Raw genomic sequence first — 14,758 nt, 5'->3', positions numbered from 1 at the left:
TCCTTAGGGACAGACCCCTGGATTCCCCACAGGACAGCAGTGCTCCTTAGGGACAGACCCCTGGATTCCCCACAGGACAGCAGTGCTCCTTAGGGACAGACCCCTGGATTCCCCACAGGACAGCAGTGCTCCTTAGGGACAGACCCCTGGATTCCCTGCAGGACAGCAGTGCTCCTTAGGGACAGACCCCTGGATTCCCCACAGGACAGCAGTGCTCCTTAGGGACAGACCCCTGGATTCCCCACAGGACAGCAGTGCTCCTTAGGGACAGACCCCTGGATTCCCTGCAGGACAGCAGTGCTCCTTAGGGACAGACCCCTGGATTCCCTGCAGGACAGCAGTGCTCCTTAGGGACAGACCCCTGGATTCCCCACAGGACAGCAGTGCTCCTTAGGGACAGATCCCTGGATTCCCCACAGGACAGCAGTGCTCCTTAGGGACAGACCCCTGGATTCCCTGCAGGACAGCAGTGCTCCTTAGGGACAGACCCCTGGATTCCCCGCAGGACAGCAGTGCTCCTTAGGGACAGACCCCTGGATTCCCCACAGGACAGCAGTGCTCCTTAGGGACAGACCCCTGGATTCCCTGCAGGACAGCAGTGCTCCTTAGGGACAGACCCCTGGATTCCCTGCAGGACAGCAGTGCTCCTTAGGGACAGACCCCTGGATTCCCTGCAGGACAGCAGTGCTCCTTAGGGACAGATCCCTGCATTCCCTGCAGGACAGCAGTGCTCCTTAGGGACAGACCCCTGCATTCCCTGCAGGACAGCAGTGCTGCTGAAGGAGCAAGCAGGGAGGCACTGAACTATCCCTATGCTTATCCTTGGCTTTCCATGCTCACTGTGTCTTCTTCCTTTAGTTTTATTTTGCATGGCTTCCCACTGCCACAGGGCAGGGTTAGATGGGATATTGGGAAGGAAGTGTTCCCTGGGAGGGTGGGCAGGCCCTGGCACAGGTTACCTGGACAAGCTGTGGCTGCCCCTGGATCCCTGGAAGTGTCCAAGGCCAGGCTGGACACTTGCTCAAGCCTGGGACACGCTGGGACAACGGAAGGTGTCTCTGCCCATGGCAGGGTGGAACAAGCTGTAATGTCACTTGTCATGCAGACCATTCTGGAATTCTGTGGTTCTGTGATTTCCCTCACATCCAGCACCTTGATCAGCAGCAGGATCAGTCGCAGCAGGTAAGAAAGACGAAGCTGGTTGATGAGGGTCATTCCCTGTTTGTCCCTGGCAAATTCCAGTTCCCAAGGTTTAGGCACAGTGGGGATGGCACAGGGCTGGCAGACACTGAGCTCTCCTGGCTGCTGTGGGTGTTTTAATCCCTCAGCTTCTGCTGCCCTGTATTTCAGGGCTGTGTGTGGGAAACCGCCCTCACCCTGTGACCTTCACCTTTCCCCCTGCAGTGAACAGCCCAGCCTGGCAGTGCCCCTGGGGACACCCGCAGACCCCAGAATGCCGCCCCAGCGACATCACAGTGCCGGTGCTGGCTGTGCAGAAGGGACGAGTCCAGGCTCAGACATGGATCTGTCTCAGCCTCAACTGCCCCTTTGAAGTGAGCAGCAGCTTTGGGAGCTGTGTCTGTGCTGCAACCAGCGAGCAGCACTCCATACCGAGCGAGATAAATCATTCCTGCACTGAGGGGCAGCAAAAAGACAAAGCGGAGACCTCCTGACACGTCCAGGGGCTGCTTTTATTGAGGTCAAGATACACACTCCAGGGCTGTGCGGGGAAATACCAACCCCCTGTGAGCCGTGGCTGCTGTGCCCTCCGTGCCACAGCGAGGTCGGGGTCCTGTCCCCATCCCCCGGCACCTCTGTTCCCCCGGTGCTGGCAGCCCAGGACCAGCCCCAGCACCGAGTCATCGGGGGCCGGTGTGGGCACAGCTGTCCCCGGCCAGCGGCCGTGCCTGGATCGTCCTCCCCGGGATGCCACCACCATGGACAGCGCCCGCAGCCCCGGCTGTGCAGCCGCAGCCTCCCTGGGGAGGGAAAAACGCTGGCTGCCACTGGAGAGGGGACACGGAACGCCTGGATCCAGCTGTTCCCCTTTCAGCTCCTGCTCCTGAGGCGTTTCATGGCAGTGGCCCCACAGCTCCCACCAGCTCTGTGGTAGCTGGGAGTGTCCCAGCAGCCCAGATTCCGGCTGGGCTCCAGAATTCCAGCATGTGGATGCTTCCGTGCTTTTGTGCATCGACAGCCCAATGCCCTGGAAATGACACCAAATCCTCGGCAATGTTAAAAATACACATTTATTACTCCACGTGTGCAATGGCCCCCGGCAGTATCTGCAAAAACACAACCTGGCTCTAAATTAAATATTCTGTGATGTGGTAAAATTGTCATGCAAGAAAATTACAGGAATGTATTAACATAAAATACAAAGATATATTTACATGTATCTGCACTGAAATAATTTCTAAAAATACCCTCCCAAGGCAGCAGGATTTCAGCACTGTCCAGGGTCAAGTCCATTTTACTGGTATTTTTGCTATTACTTTATTACTCTTAGACTCTTTTTGGCAAGCTCTGGAGTAAAAGAGAATTGGCAACAGAAGAAACATCAGGACCAGACCTGGCATTTGTCTTCTGCACAAAATTCCCAGTGAAGGCTGTGGAATTCAATGCAAACACTTAAAAATATGCAACTTTGCAAAACTTTGTAACACAACAGAGATAAGAAAACAATCTCATGGCAAGTGATTAAAGGAGAATAATTTATAGGTGCTGTAGACTTTTCACAGCAGCTAATGGCACACACTGTATAAATCTGTCATACAAAAAAAATACAGGTATTTAAATATTTATGTACAGAAAATTCCTGTGTTCTGGCTGTAGCGGAGGTATAACCCAGAGCTGTCAGTGACACCTTCCAGGCTGGGATGTGGGACCGGGGCTCTGTCACGGCTTCACTGTCAGGTTTGCTCAGCAGCTGTAGCCAGGGCACAGCCAGAACAATGGCACCGACACGGGCACCACCATGGGCACCACAACCCTGCCTGTCCCCATCCCCGGCCCAGCCTGTGCCAGCAGCCAGGGACAGGGAACACCCACGGGAGCAGCACAGGGAGGAGAGAGGATCAAACCCCAGGACTCCATCGTGGATGGGGTGAGCCAGACATGGGACACGCTGGCAGGAGCCACAAAGATGTGTAGGGCCAACAGGAGCGAGCTCGGCTCAGCTGGCACGGGCTCCTTACAGGGACACGGCAGGGGGGACACAGCAGTGGGGACACGGCAGTGGGGACATGGCAGTGGGGACACGGCAGTGGGGACACGGCAGTGGGGACACAGGAGGGGCCCAGAGGGGAGCACAGGGGGAGCAGGAGGCCCCAGAGCACTGAAACCCTCCACAGGGGTACTGACAATGAGAATAACACGGAGCTGTTTCCTATCACTTGTCCCTTTTCCAATTGCTCTTTTCATGCCATTTCTTCTCCAGGGACTGAGTGCAAACAGGTGGCAATGAAACCCTGTCCCCGACAGGCTCTGGTGAGGTTATGCCCAAATATGATTTAAGACCAAGACCAAGCACTTCAGTGTCCATGGTGTCTCTCCCACTCAGCTCTGTGTCCTGGTGCTGTTCTCAGGGATTCAGGTTCAACAGTGTCCCCAGCACATCCCTGGGGATGCACTGCTGGATTCCTGGGTGCTGCCCAGGCAGCCAGGATCCTCCCAGAGTGTTTTCCCTGGGAAGGAACTGTTCCCCGGCATCCCCCCAGATTCTCTCCTGGTTTCTACCAGGTGCTACTGAGCTGTTTTTCACAGTGCACTGAAGAAGAGGGGTGGTGCAAGGGGAACAGGTGACTGACAGAGAGAGGGTTTGGGCTGAGAAACCTCAGTTCCAGAAGCAAGCCAGCAGCTCCCCACACACACCAACCCCCACCTCAGGGCCCACTTGTCCTAAGGAGAGTGATGAAAACATCAATTACACACGTCCTGTAACTGCCAACACCTCTCCTGGCCTGAGAGCTCCTGGGTGAATGGGATGTATCTTCATCACTCATCTGTGGGATGGTTTGGTCAAAAAGCCGGTGATGCTCCCCATCATTCTCATAGTCCAGAATTTTGCTGTTATTTACAGGAGTTGCTAAATAGTGCAATGGAATTCACTGTAAAACCCTACCCACACACCGGTGTGAACTACACACCTGTAATTCATAACTGCTGAATAAATACATGGTTTGACCTTCACCTGCTGTGCCAGGATAGAGCTGGTGCTCCAGCTGAGACATGTGGGATGGAGACACAAGGTGAGCACAGAGCCCCGGGGAGAGGACCAGGCTGCCCGTGTGGAGAGCAGCTCAGCACAGCAAAGGCGCCAGAGCACGCGGCCCACCTGCACACAGAGGTGAGCTCTGACAGGCGAGAGAAGGTAACCAGGCCTCCCTGGTACCCAGCAAAGACACTGGAAGTTACTGGGGCCAGAGAGGGCAGGTTCCCCAGCACAGCCTGGGGTCAGAGCCAGGGGAGGTGCCCTCCTGCAGCTGGGAGGAGGAGCAGGAGGACACACGGAATTCAGGCCTCGCTCACTGACTGCCCACAGCCCCTGAGCCAACACTAACGCAGCTCCTAACGAGGCACAGGGTGTGCAGGAGCCCTGGCTGACACCAGGGACCCCGGGCCTGACAGCATCTCCTGGCTCTGCCCTGGAAATAACCACGCTACTGGACCCAGAGCCTCAGCTCCCCTCCTCCTGCACACCCCTAAAGACTTGCGTGAAAACGTCTCTGCACAAGTTCAGCCTCACACTGATTCCCACATACAACTGTGGGAGACACGCGTGCCGTGTCCTTGCTTGTGTAAGATCATTCTGTACCATCCTGCCTTTCTGGTTTATTCAAGGAAACAAAAACCGCGACAAAACTGGCCCTGACAAAATCTGATGTGTTAGAAACATCTCCCATCCATTTCTGCATTAGGAACACGCAGTAAGGCTGCAGTAAAGATTCTGCAGGAATACCCCGCGCCTGGCAGCAAAGAGCTGCTGATGGTTTGATGCTGACTGTGGTCCCACCACGCACCTGGGGCACCACAGCAGTGGTGTGGCACTGCAGGGCTCGGGCCCAGCCACAGAAATCACTCTGCAGCAGGTTAAACTACTAATATAGTGAAGGTCCCTGCAACAAGAAAGGCAACATCCACAGCTGGAGCAAGGGAAGATTTCCTGTCTTATTAAGAAGTTAAGACAGGTATTAGCAAATTATATACAGTAGTTGTACTTTACACTGAAAATAGAGTCAATCAAAGGGTGAAATACGATATTCCTGTCTTTCATAACCAAGCAGCCTTGCAGAGCCACCCACTCTGCTTCCAACAAAACCTCAGTTGTGATAAACTGTGTTCCCCAAACCTGGGCACGTGGAGCCAGACCCTCCAACCCGTCCCACAGCTCCTCACTGCCTTGCAGCAGCCATGCCAAGGAAGAAAACACTTTAAATGCATTGTGCATCTCAAATACACATCAAACCATTACCCAGCCCCTGAAGAATCCATGGAGTGCACAAAAAACATTTATTTGCCTCGAATGGGGAAAGGAACTGACAGGTGACACAAGGACAAGGAGGTGCCCGGGACATCCTTGTGCTGCAGGACCCAAACTGCTGGAGGCTCCCGGGAGCTGGAGCCAGAGGGGCTGCCCTGCTTTGCACAGGGATTGCCCATCCCCAGAGCAGCACTTGTGAGTGGGGAATGGCCAAAGTCAACCTCACACCATCTCTGGCTCCCCGTCTCTCCCATGGCACCCAAGGACATGGCTCCTCTCCCCTGTCCTCTCACTGCATTAAAAACCTGTAGATCAGCAACCTGACATTAAAACAGAAAGACTGGATAAGTTGATCTCCACCCCTGACAGGTTGTATAGGCTGTGTCTTGCCCCGACAGGCAGCCATGGTGCCGGGCTGGACATCCATGGCCCGGAGGGCAGTGCTGGGGAACTCAGGTTGGCTCCAGCTCTTGGGGAGCTGATCCATGGCCCGGAGGGCAGTGCTGGGGAACTCAGGTTGGCTCCAGCTCTTGGGGAGCTGATCCATGGCCCGGAGGGCAGTGCTGGGGAACTCAGGTTGGCTCCACACTCAGGGAGCTGATCCATGGCCCGGAGGGCAGTGCTGTGTCACTCAGGTTGGCTCCACACTCAGGGAGCTGATCCATGGCCCGGAGGGCAGTGCTGGGGAACTTGGGTTGGCTCCACACTCAGGGAGCTGATCCATGGCCTGGAGGGCAGTGCTGGGGAACTTGGGTTGGCTCCACACTCAGGGAGCTGATCCATGGCCCGGAGGGCAGTGCTGGGGAACTTGGGTTGGCTCCACACTCAGGGAGCTGATCCATGGCCTGGAGGGCAGTGCTGGGGAACTCAGGTTGGCTCCACACTCAGGGAGCTGATCCATGGCCCGGAGGGCAGTGCCGTGGAACTCAGGTTGGCTCCACACTCAGGGGAGCTGATCCATGGCCCGGAGGGCAGTGCTGTGTCACTCAGGTTGGCTCCACACTCAGGGAGCTGATCCATGGCCCGGAGGGCAGTGCTGTGTCACTCAGGTTGGCTCCAGCTCTCAGGAGCTGCCGGTGCTGTCCGGGGTGGGCTCGGTGCTGAGGCCCCCGAGGGCGGTGAGGGCGGGCAGCCTGGCCCGCGGCCCCGGCCTAGCTGCTGCCCGAGGAGCACACGGAGCTGCACATGTGCAGGGGCTCGGCCTCGGCCTCCTCGGCGGTGTCGGAGGCGGACACGGACTCGCTGGGCTGCTCCTGGCTCTTCTTTAGCCTGTGGGAGCGGAGGAGCCGGGGGGTTACACAGCTGTGCCCAGGCAAACAGCCCCAGCGGCGGGCAGGGGGGTCTGAGCCCCGGTGCCCGCTCACTGCCCGAGAGGTGCCCACGGAGAACGAGGAGGGCTCCCAGAGCCCACAAACGGGTCATGACAGAGCCCTGGGATCAGCAAACCACGCTGAGCTGCTCTGAAATGTCCCAGGACAGCCTGCAAGGCTTCAGCCCACCCAGACCTCGGCCACGACACCCGCAGCACAGCCAGTCCTGGCAGCCCCTCCTGCACGGAGCCTGCCTCACGCTCTGCTCATGGACCAAACAGCCCCACCCTGGGCAAGCAGTGCCTTTAATCCAGCACTTCTGCTCCCTGCTCATTCCCACCAGGGACTTTTCCAGTTTTAATGATCTCATTAATCTATTCTATGTATTAAAGACCTCCACAATCATTGAGTCCAACCATCCTCACCTTCATTTCCCAAAGCATCATCTGTTACAAGCAGGATGTGTGAGGAGGCGCCACGGGGGAATGGAAGCAGTGTCACACACACATGTTAAATCCCAGAAGACTCTCTACAGCATATTTTATTTAATGGCACTTAATCATCCCTGATCTTGCTTCCCTTGGCGGCCAGAACCATTTTTCAAACACAGGCAGCGCCTGAGCTCCTCTGCTGACACCAGTCACCTGGGGCTAAGCCGGCAGCAAGGCGCTCCTGGCTGTCAGGCCCTGGCACTGATTCCTAAGGGAAGTCAGAAGAAGGAGTATTTTTCCCTAAACAAAGCGCCCCACACACTCACTTCTCTCTGTTGAAGATGACAAAGTCCTGCTGGATAGCTTCAAGGCATTCCTGGAGATAGTCATTTTCCTATTGAAGAGGAACAAAACATGCATAAGCAGCCCCATTTGCATCTCATCGCTGCCCGCAGCCCCCAGCAGTCCCAGGAGTGTGCAGGAGCCCCCCTCCCCCTGAACCCCAGCCCAACAAACAGCTGGAGGCAGCAGGGCTGGCTGCCACATGGCTTTCACCAGGGGCGTGAGCCATCCGCAGCTGCAGTTTTCCATAAAACACAGATCACACCGCTCCTGACACAAACATAAGGCATTTATCCTTGTATCCTGTATTTTGGGAGTGCTGACAGCCCAAAGGCAGCGTGGGGAGAGCCCAGCACACAGCCCACGGGTGGGAGTCCCTGCAAAGGCACACGGCAGCCGCTGCCTCGTGCCCGGGCTCGCAGTCCTGGGGCTGTGCGGGGACAGAGGCTGAACACACCGGGCTGCCCGCATCTCTGCTGCTCATTTCGCTTTCCAAAGTACCCGCCACTGTGAAAGTCTGGTCAAACTCCCATAAGAGGAATACATGGTTGTTGAAACCACTCCAATGGGCAAATGTTTTCATCAAAAAACCCCGCGGCTCCCGCAGTGTGGCAGTGACAGCTGCAGTACGCGCCCAAAGCCAGCCTTTTCCCAGCTGGATGTTACCCCAGGGAGCACATACAGACTGGGAGCTGTCTTTGCTGTTATCCCTCGACTTGTTCTTTGCCAGCCTCTTCTTCTTCTTGTGCAGGGGCCTTGACTCCAGGATCATCTCCTCCAGCTCGAAGGTGGGGTCGCAGTGCAGGCGGCCCTTCTGCCAGGACACACGACACGACTCATCAGGCACAGCACAGACTCAGAAACCACTGTCCCCGCAGAAAAGCTCTGCCCTCACAGTGGTTCCTCCAGCCGAGGGGCAGCCCCTGCTCGGGGTGGGGACACGGGTCACTCCTACTCACGTTGGGGACAAAGCCCGGCTCCACGCGCTTCTCACACACGTCGCTCCAGACCACGCCCGACAGCTGAGCCGAGGCCTGGATCTGGGCCAGGCAGGAGAAGCGATGCTCAGGATTCACTGTCAGCAGCTGGGGAGGGAAAAGCATTGGTGATAAAGCACCGGAGAGAAGAGTTTTCCTGCCAGAGGAGGAAGACCAGGCACCCAGCAGCAGCCTGGGCCAGCTGCAGTGGTTCGGCCACGCCGAGGAGACTTTCTGCTGCAGGAAAAACGCCTAAGAAAACGTTCTGCAGGTACCCCAGCGCTTCGGGGGACATGGGGGTCCCCTCCCGGCTGAGCGGGCTGCTGGCACGTTCCTGGTGCGAGGCTGGATTCCCTGGGAGCCCGGCTGCCCAGCAGATGGCAATGCAAACCTGCCGAATGCGCCGCCGCAGCCGCTGCCAGCAACGCCGCTCCTCATTAAACCGAATCTAATTATGCAAATTACGCACCCAACGTCAACTCATCTCAGAGGCACTTATTTGCTGCCGGCAGCGGCTGTATCTTTCCTACAGCAAACTCACCAGCTGCTTTTCAGAGTTCTCAAGCCAGGCAGAGCTAAACCAGCTGCCCCAAAACATCGCAGCTTTCTCCAGCAGCAGCATGAGGACAGCAGCAGAGCACTCCACAGAGCTGGAACCCCCCGGCAGCCCTCACAACCCCGTCAGACCCTGCAGCCCCAGAGAGCCAGCGAGAGGGAGCAGCCAGTGCCGCAGTGCAGCTCGTGCGCTCCACCTCACCTGCCATCCCAGGCAGAGGTGCTGCCTTGACAGGTGACGGTGATCATGGGGAGGATGGGTGCTGGAAGGCACAATTCTAGCCCAGCTGGGAATCTGACTGACACCCCAAAATCAGCCTTTTTGCTTCCCTTGCTAACAAACATCGTGCATCTTATTACAGGGATAATAAACACACAACGCACATAATCAATCAGGGAGTCCCAGAGTGGACTGGGCTGGAAGCTCACCCAGGGCCACCCCTGCCATGGCAGGGACACCTCCCACTGTCCCAGGCTGCTCCAGCCCCAGTGTCCAACCTGGCCTTGGGCACTGCCAGGGATCCAGGGGCAGCCACAGATGTGCCAGGGCCTGCCCACCCGGCCAGGGGACAATTCCTGCCCAAGATCCCATCCAGCCCTGCCCTCTGGCACTGGGAAGCCATTCCTTGTATTCTGTCCCTCCACCTCTTGTCCCGAATCCCTTTCCAGATTTCTCTTGGAGCCCCTTTAGGCACTGGAGAGGGCTTTAAGGCCTCCCTGGAGCCTTCTCTTCTCAAGGCTTAATATCCCTAACTCTCCCAGCCTGTCTTTTGTATTATAATTATAATAATATTATAATTATTACTGTTATTATTCATTGTTTATTAATATGCTGATAATTTTCCAGCTAGTCCTGCCTGCATAGTAGCTGCCATCCAACCCAAACCCACCCCAGAAGGACAATTCACCCCACAGTTCACCCAGCTCCACCCCAGAAGGACAATTCACCCCACAATTCACCCAGCTCCACCCCAGAAGGACAATTCACCCCACAGTTCACCCAGCTCCACCCCAGAAGGACAATTCACCCCACAGTTCACCCAGCTCCACCCCAGAAGGACAATTCACCCCACAGTTCACCCAGCTCCACCCCAGAAGGACAATTCACCCCACAGTTCACCCAGCTCCACCCCAGAAGGGCCGTTCACCTTCCGCAGCAGCGCGACCATTTCCTTGGACCAGGCTGAGGAGTACTGAACGCTGACGGTGCTGAAGAGCTGCACCAGGGACTCCACGGGGTTGCTGGAGTGGATGTCGTAGGGCCTCTGGGGACAAGAGCACAAAGGTGAGGCGTCCCCTGTCCCTCTGGGCCAGCCAGAGCACACGAGCCGCGGGCCGGGCCGGCCGGAGCCCTACCCAGCCCCGCAGCAGCTCGTAGGCCATGATCCCCAGAGACCACCAGTCCACCTCGAAGGAATAGCCCGTCCCGCCGCTCAGGAAGGAATGGAAAATCTCCGGGGCTGAGCAGAGAGGGACAACAGGAAACAGGTTATTGGTTGTTCTCTGTTCCAGTACGTCACGTAAGTCAGTGCACAGCGCTTACGGTGGTGGTGGTGCACGGCTGCCCGAGGGGAGGCGTGTGGGGCAGGGGAGCAGCAGCAGCCCTGTGCCCGCCCTCACCGGGAGCTGGGATGTCAGCCACCCGCAGGGACAGCCCTCCCAGCACAGCACAGCGCTGCCATGGGGCCCACAGAGACACCAAGTGCAGGGCTGCAGCCAGACAGGGATGGGGAGGGCACCATGGGATGGGGAGGGCAGGAGCGGGCTGGATGGGATGGGGAGGGCAGGAGCAGGTTGGATGGGATGAGGAGGGCAGCACGAGGCTGGATGGGGAGGACTGGACACCATGGAATGCAGAGGGCAGGACAGAACAAGACAGGATGGAGGGGACTGGACAGGATGGACTGCACAGGGCAGGACAGGACAAGACAGGGTGACGTGCCAGCCATGATGCCTTCACACTGGGAGTTCCCTTCCCTTCTCAAACAATCAGGCTCTGCTGAAGGACTTGGGCACAAGCCCCACTGTCCTAAATTAACTGGATAACCCTGCCCCAGCCAGGGCCCCTCGGGCAGCGTGTGCTGAGCACCCAAAACGTGACACAGGCACGAGAGCAGCCGTTGTTTCTTACCCATGTACGGCTTTGTCCCAGCCAATGCTGTCGCTCTTTCACCGTCCCTAATGATTGTTGCAATATTAAAATCTGTTAAATGGGCATGACCTTAAATAAAGACACATTTTAAGAAGAAATTAATGGCAGTGCAGTGGCAATGCAGAATCAGAACACATTTGTTTCCTAAGCTTCTGCCCTCAGACAGGGTAGCACAGACATGGGCAGGTCAGGGTCAGATCCCATGGAACGGCCATAAGAGATCCCAAAGTTTTCCCAGGATTTGGGCTGGCCAGGTGATTAAAGGGTAGGAAGCTTTGGGTCTTGATTTTAAACCACACTTGGAGCTAGCCAGTAACCCCCAGCAGCTTCGGCACTGGCCAAATTACTCTGGCCAGAAGCTACAGGAGAGAAAAGATACCAGGAAACACTGTCACAGAACCACAGAATGCTTGGGATGGAAGAGATTTAAGAGCATCTCGTTCCAAGCTCCTGCCATGGAGCTGCCACTAGACACGGCTGTTCCAAGCCATCGAAGCCACTGAACTGCAATGACTCCAAATTCCCAGGGCTGAAGTAGGGCTGCCACCCCGTGCTGACCGCAGCGCACTGGACAGGCCAGCGGGGTGATCCTCCCCACAGTAAAAAGCACAGGGATGTTCAGCCAAAGATGATCCAGAGCAGCTTCTCCCACACTTTCCCCAGGTAAAAAGATGCCCAGTACCCAGGATCATAAAGAATCTGTCCCTGGAATGAATGAGGGAGCAAACAGAGAGAAGCAGGGTGATCCTACCTTGTTCATCGAGGAGGATGTTGTCTGGTTTCACATCTCTGGGAAAAGAAGGAAGATAACAGCAGACAGAATCTCAGTCAGACCAGGGATGAGACTCAATGAAACAAATCCTGCAACTGTTCATCTATCAAACATTAGGAACAAATACAACCACAATATTCTAACATGAGGCAAGCCCCTTTATGATGGACAAGAAACACGCTTTTCCTGGGCAACTTGGTGAAAAACTGGAGACATTAGACTTGTTCAGGCCTCATCCCCAAGGAAAAGGAATAACAGCACTGGGGGTGTTTGTGTGAAGCCCTGGGTGGCTCTAACATCTGCCCTGAAACGTTCAGCCTCCAGTGAAGCATCAGCCTCGCTCTGAGTGCTGGGGGCAGGAGCAGCACGGAGAGCACGAGCCAGCCCAGGCCCAGCAGAGCCCTGTGGTTACCTGTGGATGATGTGCTGACCCCGCAGGTAGTCCAGAGCCAGCGCCATCTCACAGATGTACAGTTTGACTGTCTCCTCAGTGAACTGAACGTTCTGCTGCAGGTGATAGCGCAGGTCACCCCCCAGGAGCAGGTCCACCACCATGAACATGTCCTCCTCGTCCTGGAAGGAATACCTGCGGGACCAGGGAGTGGCTCAGCCTCACAGGGCTCACAAACCCAGCCAGGCTTCTCCCCTCTCCTAACTGCACAGCTCCTGGGAGAGCTGCACATGGCCCCACCATGGGCACAGAGTCCCAGAACTGTTTGTGCTGGAAAAGCTCGCTCGGACCATCGAGTCCAGCCATTCCCAGCACTGCCAAGGCCACCACTGCCCATGTCCCCAGCTGCCACAACCACATGGATTTTAAATCCCTCCAGGAATGGGGACACCACCACTGCCCCAGGCAGCTGTGGTAGGGCTGGGCAGCCCTTTTGGTTAGAAACTTTTCCCAAATATCCACCCTGAGCCTCCCCAGCCCAGCCTGAGGCCGTTCCCTCTCCTCCTGTCCCTGTTCCCTGGGAGCAGAGCCTGACCCCCCCAGCTGTCCCCTCCTGGCAGGGACTTGTGCAGAGACAGAAATTCCCCCTGAGCCTCCTTTTCTCCAGGCTCAGCCCCTTTCCCAGCTCCCTCAGCCTCTCCTGGGGCTCCAGACCCTTCCCAGCTCCGTTCCCTTCCCTGGACACGCTCCAGCCCCTCCAGGTCCTTGCAGTGATGGGCCCAAAACTGAAGATGTAACTTTGCTGCTTGCATCTTCGCAATCGTGCAAGTCCAGCTCAAGATGCTTGCTTGTTTTTCAAATGAATTCCTACACTAAGCAATGCTTCCCTGGAAGAGACGTCCCCCTGCTCACCCCGTCACTGTCCCTGAGCAGCTGTGCCATGTTAACCCACCAGCACAGAGCTCAGGCTCTGCCAGCCAGACACTTCAGAGAAACTTCACATTTTCAACTGCAAACAATCTCATAAAACCTACTTAAAATATCTCAGCCTATCCTGAAGATGAATTGGAAAACACAACTGCTAATTTAACCAGATAAACCAGAAAAAGAGATTTATATTTACTGTGGAGTAAACCGCCTCTCTAAATGTGCCGTGGGTCCCACGGGAGACTGACAGCAATGGGGATACACCAAAACAACGCTCATTGTTATATTTGGTGACTGCAGCTCCAAGGAAAGAGTATGTGGGATTGTATAATACTTATGAATCACTCACTTCTGCTCCCGTCTTAAATGCAGGTTTAGTCTAAAAGCATGAGCCCAAAAGGGTTTGCTAGGAGAGCAAGTTCTCTCCAGAATTCCATTGCTTGTCCGGAAAAACATTTGCAATTGCTAAGAAACTGAAAAATATCAATATTAACTCAGTTGGCTCTTCTGGAGCAATGGATCAACAAAAGAAATGCGGCATATCACCCACTGCCATCACTTTGGGTATTAAACTTCCTCAATTTCTAGAAGTCTCCCCCTCCCTGCCAGCCTGGCACACATCCTGGAGTGGGAGGGGACCCTTCACTGGGCAGGAAGGCTGAGAAAGGACAGCGCACCTGGAGCAGCAGATCCCCAGGCCTCTGCCTAGGGCTCACCCCAAACTAACCAACCACCCTAGGGTACAATCCTTTACTTTCTAACACTGTAAATTAATTTTTCCTGCAAAATTTGATAATGATGTGTCTGAGCTCCAAAGGAATGTGTTTTACCTGGCCAGTGAGCGTGGTGCAGGGCACACCGAGGGGTGCTGGTGTGCTGAGGGCGGATGTGGCTGTAGGGCAGAGGAGACAGACTGCAGCCTTTGGCACTGGCACTGCTCAGACAGGATGCGCTTCACAGGCATTGCCAACTCAAGCTATTTGTTAGATTTCAACCCGATTTTAAGAGTGTTTCTTAAAATTAGGCCCTAAATTGCACAGCAATGAGGATATTTCTGCCAGTGCACACACAGCGAAGTCATTATTGAGCAACTTGAAATGTCACTATTTGTAGTGACCTGCTGCTGAAAAAGCCATGGGAGCCCTTGGAATCATCAGGTGCGTGTCTCTGGGAGCCGTGGAGGCACAGGGGAGGGAGCTGCTCACCAGAGATTCACCAGGAACACGTGCTCGATCTCCTGCAGGATTTCCAGCTCCCTGAAGACGTTGCGCACCTCGTCCCTCTCGATGCACTGCTGCTTGTTCATGTACTTCATGGCGTACATCTTCTCCGTGTCCCTCTTCTGCACGATGCACACCTGGGCAGGGAGGGGAGAACAGAGTCAGGAACACCTTCCACGTCCTCATCTGCTGCTGCGGG

The 14,758-nt window shown here is 55.8% G+C and overlaps 1 protein-coding gene across 7 annotated transcripts in view; it reads right to left on the bottom strand.

Moving 5' to 3' along the window:
• Positions 1-5,497: 5,497 nt before the first annotated feature.
• The window catches only part of STK32C (serine/threonine kinase 32C), a 71,924-nt gene continuing 62,663 nt past the window's right edge, over positions 5,498-14,758 (bottom strand). For 3 of the 7 annotated variants that reach the window (XM_066190683.1, XM_066190688.1, XM_066190687.1), the window contains 10 exons: positions 14,545-14,696; positions 12,434-12,607; positions 12,001-12,038; positions 11,229-11,318; positions 10,454-10,557; positions 10,246-10,362; positions 8,525-8,650; positions 8,248-8,379; positions 7,550-7,617; positions 5,498-6,751 (listed from right to left, as the gene is read on the bottom strand). In XM_066190683.1, coding sequence (XP_066046780.1) covers positions 6,634-6,751; positions 7,550-7,617; positions 8,248-8,379; positions 8,525-8,650; positions 10,246-10,362; positions 10,454-10,557; positions 11,229-11,318; positions 12,001-12,038; positions 12,434-12,607; positions 14,545-14,696 — 1,119 coding nt within the window. In that variant the 3' untranslated portion in view covers positions 5,498-6,633. Of the gene's footprint in view, positions 6,752-7,549; positions 7,618-8,247; positions 8,380-8,524; positions 8,651-10,245; positions 10,363-10,453; positions 10,558-11,228; positions 11,319-12,000; positions 12,039-12,433; positions 12,608-14,544; positions 14,697-14,758 lie in introns of those variants that run through there. The other 4 variants (XM_066190684.1, XM_066190685.1, XM_066190689.1 and 1 more) reach the window with 4 other exon arrangements.

Source organism: Chamaea fasciata, unplaced genomic scaffold (assembly GCF_029207755.1).
Source record: "Chamaea fasciata isolate MVZ Bird 193981 ecotype frontalis unplaced genomic scaffold, bChaFas1.0.hap1 SCAF_9, whole genome shotgun sequence".
NCBI lineage: Eukaryota > Metazoa > Chordata > Aves > Passeriformes > Sylviidae > Chamaea > Chamaea fasciata.
Note: the sequence above shows the minus strand (reverse complement) of the source record. Positions and strands in the feature narration are given on the sequence as shown.